At 41.3% G+C, this 14337-nt stretch overlaps 1 protein-coding gene across 1 annotated transcript in view; it reads left to right on the plus strand.

Annotated features, from left to right (window-relative positions):
• Positions 1–601: 601 nt before the first annotated feature.
• Positions 602–14337, plus strand: part of PDK3 (pyruvate dehydrogenase kinase 3) — a 56408-nt gene continuing 42672 nt past the window's right edge. The window contains exon 1 of the mRNA XM_033010072.2: positions 602–843. Within this exon, the coding sequence (XP_032865963.2) occupies positions 738–843 (106 nt within the window). The 5' untranslated portion in view covers positions 602–737. The remainder of the gene's footprint in view (positions 844–14337) is intronic.

Here is a 14337-nt window from a genome sequence, read left to right on the forward strand (position 1 = left end):
GCTCTCACATACTCGGCTTCACTTTTGATTTTAGCAGTCAAAATTAATTTTAATTGTATGCAGGTGGTTTCTCAGGTAAAAATGGACCTTTCAGGAAATGGGAAGTATTATCAAGAGTCGAAACTTGGTGGGCACCGGACGGGGGCCGCCTTCCCAGGGAGGCGGAGCTCCGGGAGGGCCCCACCGGCGGGCCCGCGTCAGGATGCGGTGCAACCTCCCCCCTTTAAGCCCTGCTCTCGCCGTCGCTCGAAACCTGCTTTGTCACCCAAAAAGGAACGTGACCCCTTTTCTTCCGCCGGCCCCGCACGAGGTGCACCACCCGCCGAACACCGACACGCCGCGCCGGCGGGGCTCCGCCTCGAAGCCCACGGCGCGCGCACCCGCGGTCCCGCAGGCCGCCCACGGCGGGGGCGGGGGGGGGGGGCAGGTGAACTGGCCCCTCCCACGCGCCGGCCCCCCGCTGAACGGACGCCGCGGGGGTTCGAACGGTGCGGTGACGCGAGACAAACCAACCCCTCCGCCTTCCCCTCCGCCCCACCCGCGGGGCCCGCCCCGCCCCTCGCGACCGTACGCCTGCGCGTTGGGGCGCACCGCCCCCCTCCCCTCCCCTCCCACGGGCCGGGCCGGGCCGGGCCGGGCCGGCCGCTCCCCTGGCATGAGCGCGGGTGGCTGCGCCGCCGCCGCCGCCCCAGCGCCCTAGTGCCGCTGCCGGGGAGCCGGGCGGGCCGCGCCGCGCCATGCGGCTGTGCGGGGCGCTGCTGAAGAGCCCCATCCCCAAGCAGATCGAGTACTACTCCCGCTTCTCCCCCTCGCCCCTCTCCATCAAGCAGTTCCTCGACTTCGGTGAGTGGCGGGGCCGCCCCACGTACCGCGCCCCCCCCACCGCCGCTGCGGGAGCGGCGAGGGCCGGGCCGGGCCGGGGGAGCGGCGGCCGGGGCCTAGGCCGCGTCTCCTCGCCCAGCCCTGGGGCAGCGGGGCCCGCCCCGGCGTGCGGCCTGGGCAGCCCGGGGACGGGGCGGGGGGGTGTGCGGCCGCGGCGGGGGGCGGCCCCAGACGGCAGCGGGGCTCCGGCGTGTGCGGGTTGTGCGTGGGCCGGGGTTGCGCGGTGCCAGCCGGCGGTGTAAACGCCAGGGCTGCCCCGCCTCGGCGTCCGCAGGCGAGGCGGCAGGGGAGGCAGGCTCGCCTCTTCCCCCCTTGCGTTGTTCCCGGACGGCGAGCTCGGTGGGGAAAAGGGTCAAAATGCGGGTTTCTGAGCTGAAATTGTGCGAGCGCAGTGGCTGAAGGAGCGAGCAACTTACTGACCTTGAATGTGAAATTCTCAGTCTGCCGTGCAGAGATTGGCTGACTTGGACCTCGGGCGAGAGCTGTGGCACTACTTGTGTAGGAGACTTGTTCGTGGAGAATTTGTGTGCTTTAGGAAGTGTCCCTGATGAACAAGTAGCATTTTTCTTTTCAGAAGCACTGGACTGAAACCCAGGAGTGACCTGCGTTGGTGTTAGAAAACAGATGTTTCCATCTAGATAAAGTTCTCATACCTGCATCAGATGTTATTTGGCTCCTGCTCTCTGACACAAGAGTTGTTTAGATTTTTATTATCCGATGAATGTTGCTGGTAGAGTAAATATAAAGGCCATATGTAATGCCATGAAGCTTAATAGAGTGTTCCTTCATTCCACTATTACACTAAAGGCTCAAGAAGACAAAAATGAACCAGTGGTGTTAAGCCAAAAAGTGATTAAAAGCGGAAAAAATTGCACATTTATGGCAATGGTGTTAGTAAAAGAATGCCGCAAGAATAAAGAGCCAGCACTAGGCTTGCTACCACGTCTCTGTGAGATGGGGTTTTCTACCAATTTAAAAAAATACCACACCTTGTCCTGTGTTTCATTAAAAGGAGAACCTTACTAGAACCCATGCTTTCCTTCTCTGGTCTTCACTCACGTGAGTTTTTTTTCTTGATTCCCCACTTGCTTCTCTCTTTGGTGTTCTGCTTCCCCTACTCTGGCGTTTGTGTTCCTTATGCCATGTCTTTCTGTATGGGCAAGAGCAATGGCCTGAAACTTAAAATATCTTTATTTTATCCCTGGCACGAAACAAATCATTTCACCACTGTCTGTTTGAAAGTTGGGTTTGTAAATTGTTTCTGGGGAGGTATTAATGTTTGTGAGGCTTTTCATTTGTGACGAAAGAGGTGTAAATATTTCAGTCTTTGCAGTAATGACTTGGATGCTCTGGCAAAACTTTGCTTTTTGGTAAGGATTTCTACTGTTATAAGTTGCCCCTGCATTACTGCTTGCTTTTGGACATCTTTTGTGAGGCAGCCTTTTAATAATGCTATTTTTTTAAACATTGTAGTACATATATTACTTTGTTTGGGAAAGTGTCTCATGATTCTCCCAGAAGAAGTACTCTTATGTTTTTTTTAATCCTGGTTTATGTCAGGGGAAATGAACAGAGTAAGAACGGTATGTTACAGCCTGGCCAGCCCCTGTTCCTTGGATGTGCTCCAGTCTGTTGTCACTGGATGTGTCTATGGAATCTTGTGTGTACATAGGCTATATAAGTGTATTCATGTCTTAAGACTGACAGGAAACAATACAGTCTGACATTTAAAACCTTGGAAGAAAAAAATGCCTACTTTTTAGGCTTCTAAGATCACCAGGAGTTTCTAAGATTAGTAGTCTTATGTCGCATCAGCCTTGCTAAAACTATCGGCTTGATCTTAGTAAGCCTTATGAGGCACTTAACATCTCCACTTACTTTCTCTTTAGTGCCTGTATTTACTTAAGAAGCCTTAAGTAGGAAGTTTTCAGCAGTTTAATCAAATAGATTAAAAACAGTGTAGTTACTTAACTTGTGTGATCCTCAGTGTTGACAGCTCTGGGTAATTTCAAGATCTGTTGGAGACTTTGGAAGTCTAGAGGAGACATTGGCAACAAAACTCAAGATGTTGGTACAAAAGTTGTACAGGTCCACGCATGGAAGGCCTGGACAATATGCACTGTATCAGGGAGCTATGTTACTTACACCTGAATTACCCAAAAAAGAATTTGCTGGTGGCACAGGACAGAAGTACTCGAGAGCAAATATGCCAAGCATAAGGAGCATCATACTCAAGGTGCAGCTCAGTTGTGTTTACATAGCCTGAGTGTTTGATGGGAAGAAGACACTCAGTTTTGTAGTCAGCTTGTAGAGACTACCTAATGTCTCACTTAAGAAATGGTATAGTTGTTGAGCTACGTAAATGTAGTGCTAGTGTTACAAAAACATGACTGAATTTCCCACAAATGTTAAATAAGCCCAAAGGAAATGTGTGAATAACCCTCTCGTGGCAGTCTGATTCTGTTGTCTGATGTACATGTGTTTCTTGTATTTAAAAAGAAAAAAGGGAATTTGTACTTACTTTAATTCTAATTTATTTGGAGAGTGTTTTTTTTTTTTTTTTACTTAATTTTTGGCAAAAACCTATCTACAATATGGTTTTTCTGTCTTTTTTTGTATTGGTTGTATCAGTTTAGACTAAACTAGCTTCTAAATTTGTCTCTGCAAAAATTCTGGTGAGCAGAGGGAGAGAAACTTTTTATTTCTTGCGGGCTGAAGAGTCTTTTCAAACGCAGTTGCTGGCAACATATGTTGACATACAATTTAGACTTTTTTAATTACCGAATAACAGTGTGGGTTGTATGGGATAGTTGTGTGCATAGTGGGGCTGTAAAGTATCAATTCCTTTCCAAAGATAGAAATTAATGATGTCTGTTTTAAAACTCTCAGGTAGCTTAAGTTAGTTAATTAAACCAATATAAAAGACAGTTTGGCTGTTTAGGCTAACTGACTGGTACTAAAAACCTGTGAAACAAAACAGAAAGTGACGCTTAAAGCAGTGATTCTCAGTTGTTTTTTATAGCCGAGTCCTATGTGTGACTCCATACCATGTTCTGCCACATATGATTTACTTTCTGTTGATCTTGCAGCTGTCTTTGTAGCTGCCGCAACTATGTAAGAGGTTACTGTGTCATGGGCTATGTCATGAATTATGAGTGCTCAGATTCTCTGCTGCTTTTTCTTTTTTTTTTTGCATGTTCATTTTCTGTTTGTACACTCTTCTTGAATACTGTTCATTCACTTTCTTTTTTACAAAGTGCATGCCCCGAGATTCTTGCACAATCTCATTTCTTTTCATAAGGATGACCTTCTGTAAAAGTGTTTTAATATAAACAAGTTTTGACCTTGTTTACTGCTAGCGTGTCACTCCAGGTTTATCCAGGCCTCCATAATTATTCTGCTCTGGAAAAACCCAAAACCAACTAACTGGATTCTGCTGTATACTTCCAAACCAGGTAGTTACTCTGGAAGTTATTTTGGTAGATTTCCAAGTGCAGGCATTCCTAAATGACCCAGTCTGATACAATTACTAAAACACCTTTTCTGAAATGAACTTGTAAGTAGAGATGTAGTTTAACAGGCAGGTACATTAATCTTTTTATGCTTTTGGGGGTTTGAGTGATAAAAAATGCCCACACTGGAGATTCATGTTGATACAGCATCTCAATTTAGATTGTAAGGTGGGCCTTAGAGGATGACAAATTAATCCAAAATACCAAATAATAGTCATCAGCAACTGCACACGTGGGTAACCAATTGGTCATGTATGCCTGGGGGAAGCAAATAATCCATCAGACAGGTCTATATGAGGAAAGTAGGGTTTCTATGTCTAGGGGTGTGCTGGCATTTGAAAAAAGACACAAAGAGACTTGAGCTCATTCTGCCTGCACTACAGCCTGGCTTGATAAGGGCTCGGTGTGAGCCAAAACCCACACAGCCCTACTAGTGCTGAACTGTGCCCAAGCTAGCAAGCTCTGTGCAACTGCTCGGTTTTGGTCATGCCGGGGTGCCTCAGTTGACAGTAAAGATATTAATGAACGTTTCATGAAACTAATGGTTGTACTGAAAAGGTTGCATAGAAAATAATTAAGCACAAATAAAGGCACAGGTGAAATACAAATTGGGTAATCCTTTGATCATGCATGAAAGTCATTTGAAGTTGTGCTAGTGCTATAATGTGAATGTATGGCAGTATAATATACTCATGCAGTACTCTTTTATTGCTGCTGCTTAGCTGACGAAGCGCCTGAGACTTTTGTGAGTCTGAGGTTTGTTTCGTCAAATACATATACTGTGCTTTTGGAGCTTGTTTACGATTAAAGCTATCTGGGCCAGTGGCATATACCCTTCCTTATTTGTCATCTCTTAGTGTTCGTGTACAACATAGTTACTAATGACTTTGGACAAAAAAATCATGTATATGCTTAAGATACAGGATTGTGAAACAGTGAATTCTTGTTGTGGAATGTGGCTTAGGAGATCCTGATTTCATAGGTTATAATCAAAATATCTGTGGCAACTGCTACAGCTACTGGCATTGAAAAATATCACAAAGGTTGTAATTTAGTAATTGTAGTGTGCTGTGAACCAGCTGAGCATGCAGCAGATAATCACAGTGAGTGCATGCAGTTGGGGCACTGTTGTGTCCTGGGGCATTTCTGGAGGAAAAGATGAGCAATAGAGCCTTCCCATTTTTACGTACAGTTTTTGGTGTGAAATGGTTTAGTTTATATGGTACTTGTTAAACTTACCTGTCTTGATAAAACTTGTAGGACTCTTCCAAAACTGATACAAAGAGTAATCCAGGTCTTGGCACTGCTGTTGGTTGCTGTCAGTTGTATGTGCAGTATCAGATCAGGTTTCTGTGAGACTGTTTACACTGCATGTTTGTCGTTTTGGCAGCAGGCATGCATCCGCGCTGGAACTGACAACGTGCCATTGGAAAGGTAGCTAGCAGATACAATTTGAACAACAAGATGCGAGGGTAGGAAAGTAGAGATTGAAAGCAGCCTTATGTCTCCAAACATAATTATTAATCTTCTGATGGAAGATGACTAACAGCAGATTTTTTTTTTTTTTTTACACAAAGACATTAGAAGCTTAATTTTTATTTTTTTTAAATGCTATGTCAGTGGAGAGACTGCATCTAAGACACTTGCAAAGTTTAAGGCTAAAAGTGACTGTTAAATAATTACCAGACATTTGTTGCCTGCAGCTGTGTTTTTTCTACTGCTGCCTGTGCATTGACCTTAAAATTTATGCTTGATTTAAAAAAAATTTCCCCTTAACATGAATGTCAACCACTGGTGTGCTAACCACTGAATCAGATCAGAAAGATGAATGCTAGTCAGACATTACTGTATTTTATTTTCATCTGACTGGCTTCAGCTTCTGGCCAGCTTGCTACAGCTTTTGTTGGTAGGTTGGGATCCTTTGATCCCTGGAATTTTTTCACTGTGAGGTATTTGTACATTGCGATGGAGTATTTTGTTGTGATATTGTAAAGCTAAATACCTTTGTTAAATGAGTTATTTCAAGCCCTATGAAAATACAGTCAAATTATCTTTTTTGGCTTTTCCAGAATTTCCAATATTATTCTTCAAATATGTCTTTTAGAGCTTTAAATAGAATCCCAATAGGAGTTTTGCCTAACATTGGAATAGAATCATGTTACTGCTGTTTCGTTTTTACCTTGAAAGGCCAGCTTTTTGTCACAGTGAAAGCTAGATGTGCAAGCTGGATTGTCTGTCTGCTTTTGTTCTTGAATTATTTTGGGGTTATTGCTTTTCTCTAGTCAGTCTTTCATTCTCTAGATCTGAGCATGGATAAAGCTTGCATTTCATAATATAAAAAAGGGTTTTCTTTGGACAGGCTGTGGCGCAGCAAGTAGCTAGAAGCCTTTGTTTGATGCAACTGTTGTTATAAATAACCTGTTACTATTTACAACTCCGCCAGTCTCTGGCAGGCAGCGATATTCCAATACTGTATATAATATTGAAGGTTTTTATAAAGCCTAATATTGATTGCTGTGAAGGTCGGGAAGAGTCAGTGTTGGTTAGATAACTTTGTTCAGCAGTCCCTATTGAACTGTGTTAGGATAAAGATATTTGTGTGTGGGGGAGTACTATGTAATATTAGATCATGGTGTATTTCATTTACAGAATTATCTATACCGGTCACTTTTGGAGGCTGTTTCAGGGTTTAAGTGTGCTTGTTTGATAGTGACTTTTTTTTTTTTTTAGAAAAGGTTTGTTTTCAAATTTTACGCTGCTAGTTAAGTCTTCCTTAGTGCAGTTCTGCAAAGTTCTCAAGAAATATGTTAGCTTCGGTTTAAATTTTTAACTACTTTCATTATACAATAAAGGAAATGTTCATTTATTTCAGTAATTGAGACTTCATATATTCTGAATTCAGTGTTTTAGCATAGTTAACAATACAGGTTCCATAAATTACTGTGGATGATTGAACTGGATCACCAAGGCAGTAGATTATTGTTTTTTTTTAATCTTACAAAGCCTAAGCATTGACAATTTTGCATTCAGTAGGTGGCTTGACTGGTCACTTCTTGCCTGTAAGCATAGGCTAGTAGTCTGCAAGTGAGCATCCTCCAGCTGGTGGAACTGATTGTATTTTGTTTCCCTAAAAAGCAGAAAATTTCTTAGTTTGCATTGTGTTAGTCTTTGGACTGAGCAGAGGTGCTGTTGCAGTCCCCTGCCTTCAGGTGCTGGGACAGGGAGGTGGCAGCACGCCCCATAGGTACAGGGGTGCATACTCATGCATTTTTCTGCTGAGGCCAGTAAGGTGTTGAAGCAGACAGTTGAATGTCTGGTGAAAGAAAGAGGATGAGAATGCCTAATCTGCATGAAGCAGTGAACAAGGCTAGTTTGTTTTTTATTTGTTTGTTTATAGCAAGTAACAGAAGTGATAGAGAACACAGCTTGGCAGAAATTGAGGGCTTGGCAAAACTTTGTGGATAGGGTTTGTAGTTCTTGAGGGTCCAAGAATGTTTGTGGCACCCTTTTCTTCCAGAAACTGGTAGAAATTGTTCAAGTGCCCTCTTTAGACTAGATTTGGATTAATAAGGAGTTTCATGAAAAGCGGAAATGTAATTAAATTTTGTTGAAAATGATCATGAAATGATAGTATTTCTTCCCCTCAGGAATGGAAGAAATGACAGCTAGTGATTTTAAAGTAGCATAATTTTTATAAGCTAAGGAAATAGGTAGACGGGGTCTCTCCTAAGATGTAAGGGAGCATAAGATCATCTGTCAGTTACAGAGATTCTGATGCAGGCAAAAGCTAAGAGAACAGTAGAGCAGTGTTAGGAATTCCAGGAATACTGTTCATTAAAAAAGAATGATATAAAAACTGGAAGCAAGGACATATATCTCGGGTTGCAGTACAAGTAACAGCTAAGGTGATAAGTCATGGGATAGAAAAGCAGGAAAAAATACTGAGATAATTTACAGTAATCGAGGAGGATGCTGAAGTGTAGTGTTTACTTAATTAAAGTCCATAATGCTAAAGACTGCTGAATTAATCTTTGTTTTGATCTTCAGAAAAAGATAGATTATATCCAGAAACTTAAAGGAAATCACAACTGTCTCTGATACAAATTTTAGATAAGCTGAAATATGTCTAGGTCCTCTTGGTTTAGTGGGTGCCAGCAGAAGTAAGCCAAGGCAGTGTTTTGTGAGTAGCAGAACACTTCTGCGAATGTGAGCGGCCTGGTGCAGCACAGCTGTTGCTTACAGGTTGTGTGAAATAACTGATGGTGGTGGGCCCAAGGTTGTGGAAGTGGGAAAATACACTACTTATCTTTCAAAGAGAAGGAAAAGAACAGTAGAGTAAGTCAGGTTGACTGAAGTAGCTGAAAAAGTGATACAGCAGTAAGCACTAAGAGATAATAAGGTGGTAAAGAGACAATAAATTGTGTTGAGGCAGTCTGATTTCCAACTTAATTTCATGTTTGCCAAGGGAGTAGCCATAACTGCTGTACCTGGCCTTTTATGATGTTTTGGCAGAGTCTGATGTGAAATTCTTAATTAAAAAAAAAACAAACCACAAAACCCCCTATGGAATCACTTCAAGATGAGATTGCTATATAGATGTGTGGCTTTCTGGTGGGTTGACTGCAACAGTTGAGCACCTGTGCAGGTGCTTGCTCCCCTCCTCCCCCCTCCCCCATTGGCATGTGTGAGAGAATAGGAAGGGCAAAAGTGAGAAAACTTGTGGATTGAGATAAAGACAGTTTGATAAGGAAGGAAAGAGGAAGATAAACAAGTGATGCAAAGGTAGTGTCACCTCCCACAAGCAGACGGATGCCCAGCCAGTCTCTCAGTGTAACGGCTGTCTTGGGAGTCACCTTTTTCCCCAAACTGCTGAAGTATTTTACAGACTGCTACTTATCCTTTTAAAAATATGTTTATGATTTTGTGTGAGTTCCTGGAGTCGGTTAAATGTGATTATTCTTCTTGGAATAGTAGGCTGAAAGGATGTGTTAGTGCACTGAACTGTGACAGAGAGGTACAATTCTTTTTCTGATGCTTCGTGTGTTGTAAGAGACTATTACATTGACCCCTTTTTTCCTTCAAACCTTTCTATGTAAGTGTGACATTGTCTCTTACATGTTTCTTTGTCCTGTTTGTTTAAATTATTTTCTTTGTCTGGGCAGAGGCTACTTTTACTCTGTGTGTGTATATATATATATAAAACCTGACACACTATTTTACAGTCAGTGTAAAATAAGTAATATAGTATTATAAATATTTTCACTGACTTAATTTCATAAAATAGTACACTTGTGTGAATTTTAATTTATATTTTTCAGAATTAGGTTTAAGGCTATGTAAATAGAGAAAGAGGCAAAGTTAAAAAGTTACAAAACAACTTTTTGCTAAAATAATTTACATTTTAACTGCTACTTCTTTGTTTTAGTCCTTGTCTGTGCTTTTCTTAAAGATTTTGTAGACTGGATAAATACATTTGACCCCTGGTAACTAGCAGTGGCATAGAGGAATCCTTTTTTGCAGTGTGGTTTGTTAATCATCAAAAGCATTTTGTAACAAGATATTTAACAGTCTAATACATTTTACCTCACTGAATCTGAAAGGAAAGTGAACCATGTGGTACTTGGCAATATTTTTATATAATTGGTATTAACTGTATGAGTCTTTGCTCATAGATGCTAATTTTATTTATGTTGGAGATTTGGAATAACTTTCCCTTTGGCATGTTGACAGGGTCTAAAGGATAAAGCAGAGATTTGGAGAGATCTGGAATAGTTAGTGGGAATTATGGAAGTTGTCCATAAGGGTCTGGGAGGAAGTTGTCGAAGCTGTGAGAGCTTAGGGGGAGATTGTTAAAAATTTGGAATATCTAATTAGAGCCTTCAGTGTGAAATAGCTCTTCACCTTTTATGGAAGGAAAAGATGATTATAAGCTCAAAGGTGCAAAGTTCAGTCTTTTCTGGTCAGTTTATTGTAACAGAATCTGATCAGAGAGCAACAAATGGGGAATAAAGTTTCTTTGGTTTGGTGTTTTAAGCCTCATCTACATTCAAAAAAGAAAGTTTTAAATTTGTTTTTAAAATTTTGTGTCTCACCAGAACAAAGCGCTAGATTTGCTTTGTCCAGGATCTCCTGTTTGAAAGCCATGGAGCCCCTTCACAGCCTAGGCCAGAGCTGATGTGCTGCACAGTGTGCACATGCCTTCCCTGCTCGCAGGCTGTTCCCTGCTTAGGTCTCAGGAGTGTTAGTGGAAGAGGAGCTGCTGTAGTCTGAAGAGCCACTTCTGTTTTTTGAGGCTCCTTGCCCTTGGTTAGGGAGGAAGGCTTGGGGTTGCATGGATAGCTCTAGGATCAGGAACCTAATCTGGGCCACGGTTTCCCCTAAATACATTGTGGCTCTGTCATGTACTGTAGGGAGTGCCTGTGATACGGGCAAGACAAAGCTTAGCTGCTAAAATGATTCATCTGACTTTCAGCCTGCTTCCAAATTGCCCCAAGGAAAGACAACCTTGGCCTGATGTGTCTAAAAAATAATACAGCCTGTGGGTAATTGCTTGAGCACCTCTGCATTAAACTTTATAAATCCTTTTGATTACTGTGCTTTTCCTTGGCAAATGCTTTAAAATATTTAAAAAGTTATTTCATTAGAACCAAGTGGTAAGCAGTTAAACATTATTTTGAGATCGGGGAAGCTTATTTTAAAAATTCATCCCTTTATTTTAACTTGGGTTATTCTATACAATATGTGGTGTTGGTTTACAGCATTTACAAATGGTTGCCTGATAATCCATTCCTTTTGAGAGAGACATACATCTTCCCTTGAGTCTTTTATGTGAGAGGAAGGCTCTGGCTTTAAGAGTTAAAATTCATGATTTCAGTTTGACCAAGACTTTGATAGCTTTGCAATGTATTGTGCATCTGTTAATTCCTTCTGTTGATCTGTTCCAGTTCATCAGTAAGTTAAGCTGCTTTCCAGCACAATTGGTTTCATTCAGTAGACCATTCACTTGAAACAGGCTTATTGGAGTTTGCCAGTTATATGTCACAGCTTATTACATTATTATTACTACATTACTATTTATTACATTAGCATAGAGCTAATGCAATAATATAATGATTTCATCCATGTTGAGCTGTCTAGCTGTGCTAATGGCAGCTCTCTGACATGTTGGCCTTAGCCTGCATTTATAAGAAAAAGTAAACTGACTTTCTCCTGGCACCAGTGTTATTCATCTGTATGGCCATAATAATTAATACACAAGACATAAACAAGCTGACTCTTCCAGAGATTTTGGAAATAAGTGGAGATAAGTATATTTTTTATGTATGCAAACTGAAAAGTAGTTATTTAATTTTGAACGTCTTAAGCTGAAGTGTAGAACTTTGATTTTGAATGGGATTTGGACTGGTCATTTAGACATATGAATATATGCTAATGCATTCTTGCTAGTAAATGGTATCCTGAAATTTTCCTTTGGAATAGCAAGTAAGTACAGCAGTTGGCCTGGTAGTCAGAGTGCTCAAATCTGTTGTTAGTTGAATTTCATAAACCAGAAATGGTTAATTAAGCTTAGTTGTTTCTGTATTTCAAGTCTGGTTATTTCTCTATATGTTGTCACATGACTGTTGGAAGATTAACTGGAAAGCTAACTAGCATGTGAATTTGTTAGCTTAGATTGCATATAACAGTGAAATAGCACAGAGTAGAAATCAGTGGTTGTACAGTGTTAACAACTAAATTGTCATGAACATAAATAATTAATTTGGATTGAGAAGTCTTGAGCACCTCTATCAGTGTACTTTCCCTTAGACTGCAGAGGTGCAACTGGTAATAGGAATGTGACTGAAGAACAGAAACAAGTTATGTGGGAAAGCTTACTTGCAGACTTCAGTTGCTCTGGTTTTCTGGCAGTAGTTTAATGAAACTTAATTGTTCAGACTTCACAAAAGTGATATGTTTATTCTAGTTCAGTAAGATCTAAAAATATTTTCCTGTCTTTAATTCTTCAAGTTTCATTTTTTGAAACTTGAGAGTTTCTCCAGTTTCCTCATTGACATAGAGTCAGTCTTTGAATATGCTGATCATATGTGCCAAGGGAAAGCACGTGCTCAGAACAGGGCACTTCAGTGAAAACCTGTAGGTGTTGGTAAAAGTAACCTTAGAGAACAGCAATGGAACTCGGGCTGGAGCTTAGGTCTGAGATGTCTAAAAGCAGGCTGAACACCTAAGGTTAGTGTGGGTCAGGTGCTTACATTTGGTTATTTGCTGGCTGCCTGTATTGGAACAGCTGTACAAACTGTGGTTGCTATCCAACGTGGTAGGTCGGAAAAGGGAATCCAATTTCAATGCACAGCTTTCTTGGAGGCAGCCTGTGGTAGAGAGTGAGGGTCAGCAAGAGTCAGCATGTCCAGTTGTGTTATATGAATTTTTTCCCTTTGCTTCATCATCTTTGTTGGGTTTTACAAAGCCCTGTGTTTTACCAAACAAACAAACCTTGTATGCTTTTTGTGGAATTGGTATTTTTAGTGGTTGGTGAGATAATTACCTAGAGAGTGTGCTGAAAATGTCTTTATTTCTGTTGGAGAATAGGAATGCTTTTGGAGTTGGGGTTATTTTGGTTTTGGGTTGATTTTCTTTCTTTGTAGCCACTGTTTATTGGGGCTGTGCAAGTGTATCTTGTTTGCCTTTAAATACATAGCCCATGTTCCTGAAATGGTGTATCATCAGTGGAATTCATGGATCTTTCTTTAGTTCTGTTTTCCTAGCTTCAGCAGAAAGTTATTAGTGTTAGCCTTTGCTCAGTCAATTCTGTCTTGATTGTTTTGTGTATTCTTTTGAACATTTCTCCATCCCTCTGTTTTGTTTTGTTTGCCCATACAGAAGCTAAAGTATTCTGGAAGATCAAGAGAAGAGAGTAGATATGGTTGATCATTCCTGCCTTCCTGTCTTTCTTCCTTTATTTTGCCCTAGATAAAAGCAATAGTAGCAGTTTCACAGAGATAGGAGGTGAAAGGCTTCTGATCTTGTTTTTATGGATTCTGAATGGAGTCCCTCCTTTCAGGCATATAACAAGTGGGACTCTGCTGCTTTTAAGTCTTAAAATAGTGTGGTATCTAATGTCTCAGCTCAGCATTAGCTACATAGTTAATGGAGAGAACTAGACCTCTGAGTGCAGTGAAAAGACTAAAAAGAGCACTTAGTTTCTTCTTTTCCCGTTTCCTCTGACAGGTAAGTGTTAGTACTCAGAAACTACCAATGCTTTTTCTGATGTGACCCTGACAGTCCAATACCTGTTAGGGTTGTGACAGCCATATTAGGTTTTCAAAGCAGGTGACTTTGATCATTATCTGTGAAGGACTACTACTGTAGTCTGTTCTCAAATGGGTATTTCATAAATGTGGGAATTACGGCAGCTGAACTTGAGAGCATTTGACAGTGTTCTGGAGAGCCAGAGTTCCTGGTCTCATGCTGAGTTTCTGCCCTCTTCTGCAGCAAAATTGAGGTTTGTGTGCAGCATGGAACTAATCCTTTTGTAATCTGAATCTTGGACAGCATAATATTGCTGTGGCAATTTGTAGACTTTGCCAGAACTGAACTAGTCTGCTGCACGTGTGTGAATAGCCTCTATGTTGTAGCTCTTGTTGCAGCACCCAGAACAAAAGTTTTCTCTATGTCCAGCTTTGCAACAGCTGTCTAATTCCAGCACTGCAATGGAAGGAACTGAAAAGATACTGGTTCAGAGGGAGCACTGTGGTGAATGTTCAGTCCTTCTAACTGAAAAATACTTTTTTTTTTTTCTCCTACAAGCTACAGGCATATTATCCCTAGAGCCTAAGTGGGCCTTGTTTTCAATGTTACATTTGTTTTCCATTTTTTATCACTGTGAGGTAAAAGGTGAAAAACAGGGAGCACAAGAGTAAATGTTCAGAGAAGAGTTGAATCCCAA

The sequence above is a fragment of the Tyto alba genome, unplaced genomic scaffold, assembly GCF_018691265.1.
Source record: "Tyto alba isolate M040663 unplaced genomic scaffold, T.alba_DEE_v4.0 Super-Scaffold_14, whole genome shotgun sequence".
Lineage (NCBI taxonomy): Eukaryota > Metazoa > Chordata > Aves > Strigiformes > Tytonidae > Tyto > Tyto alba.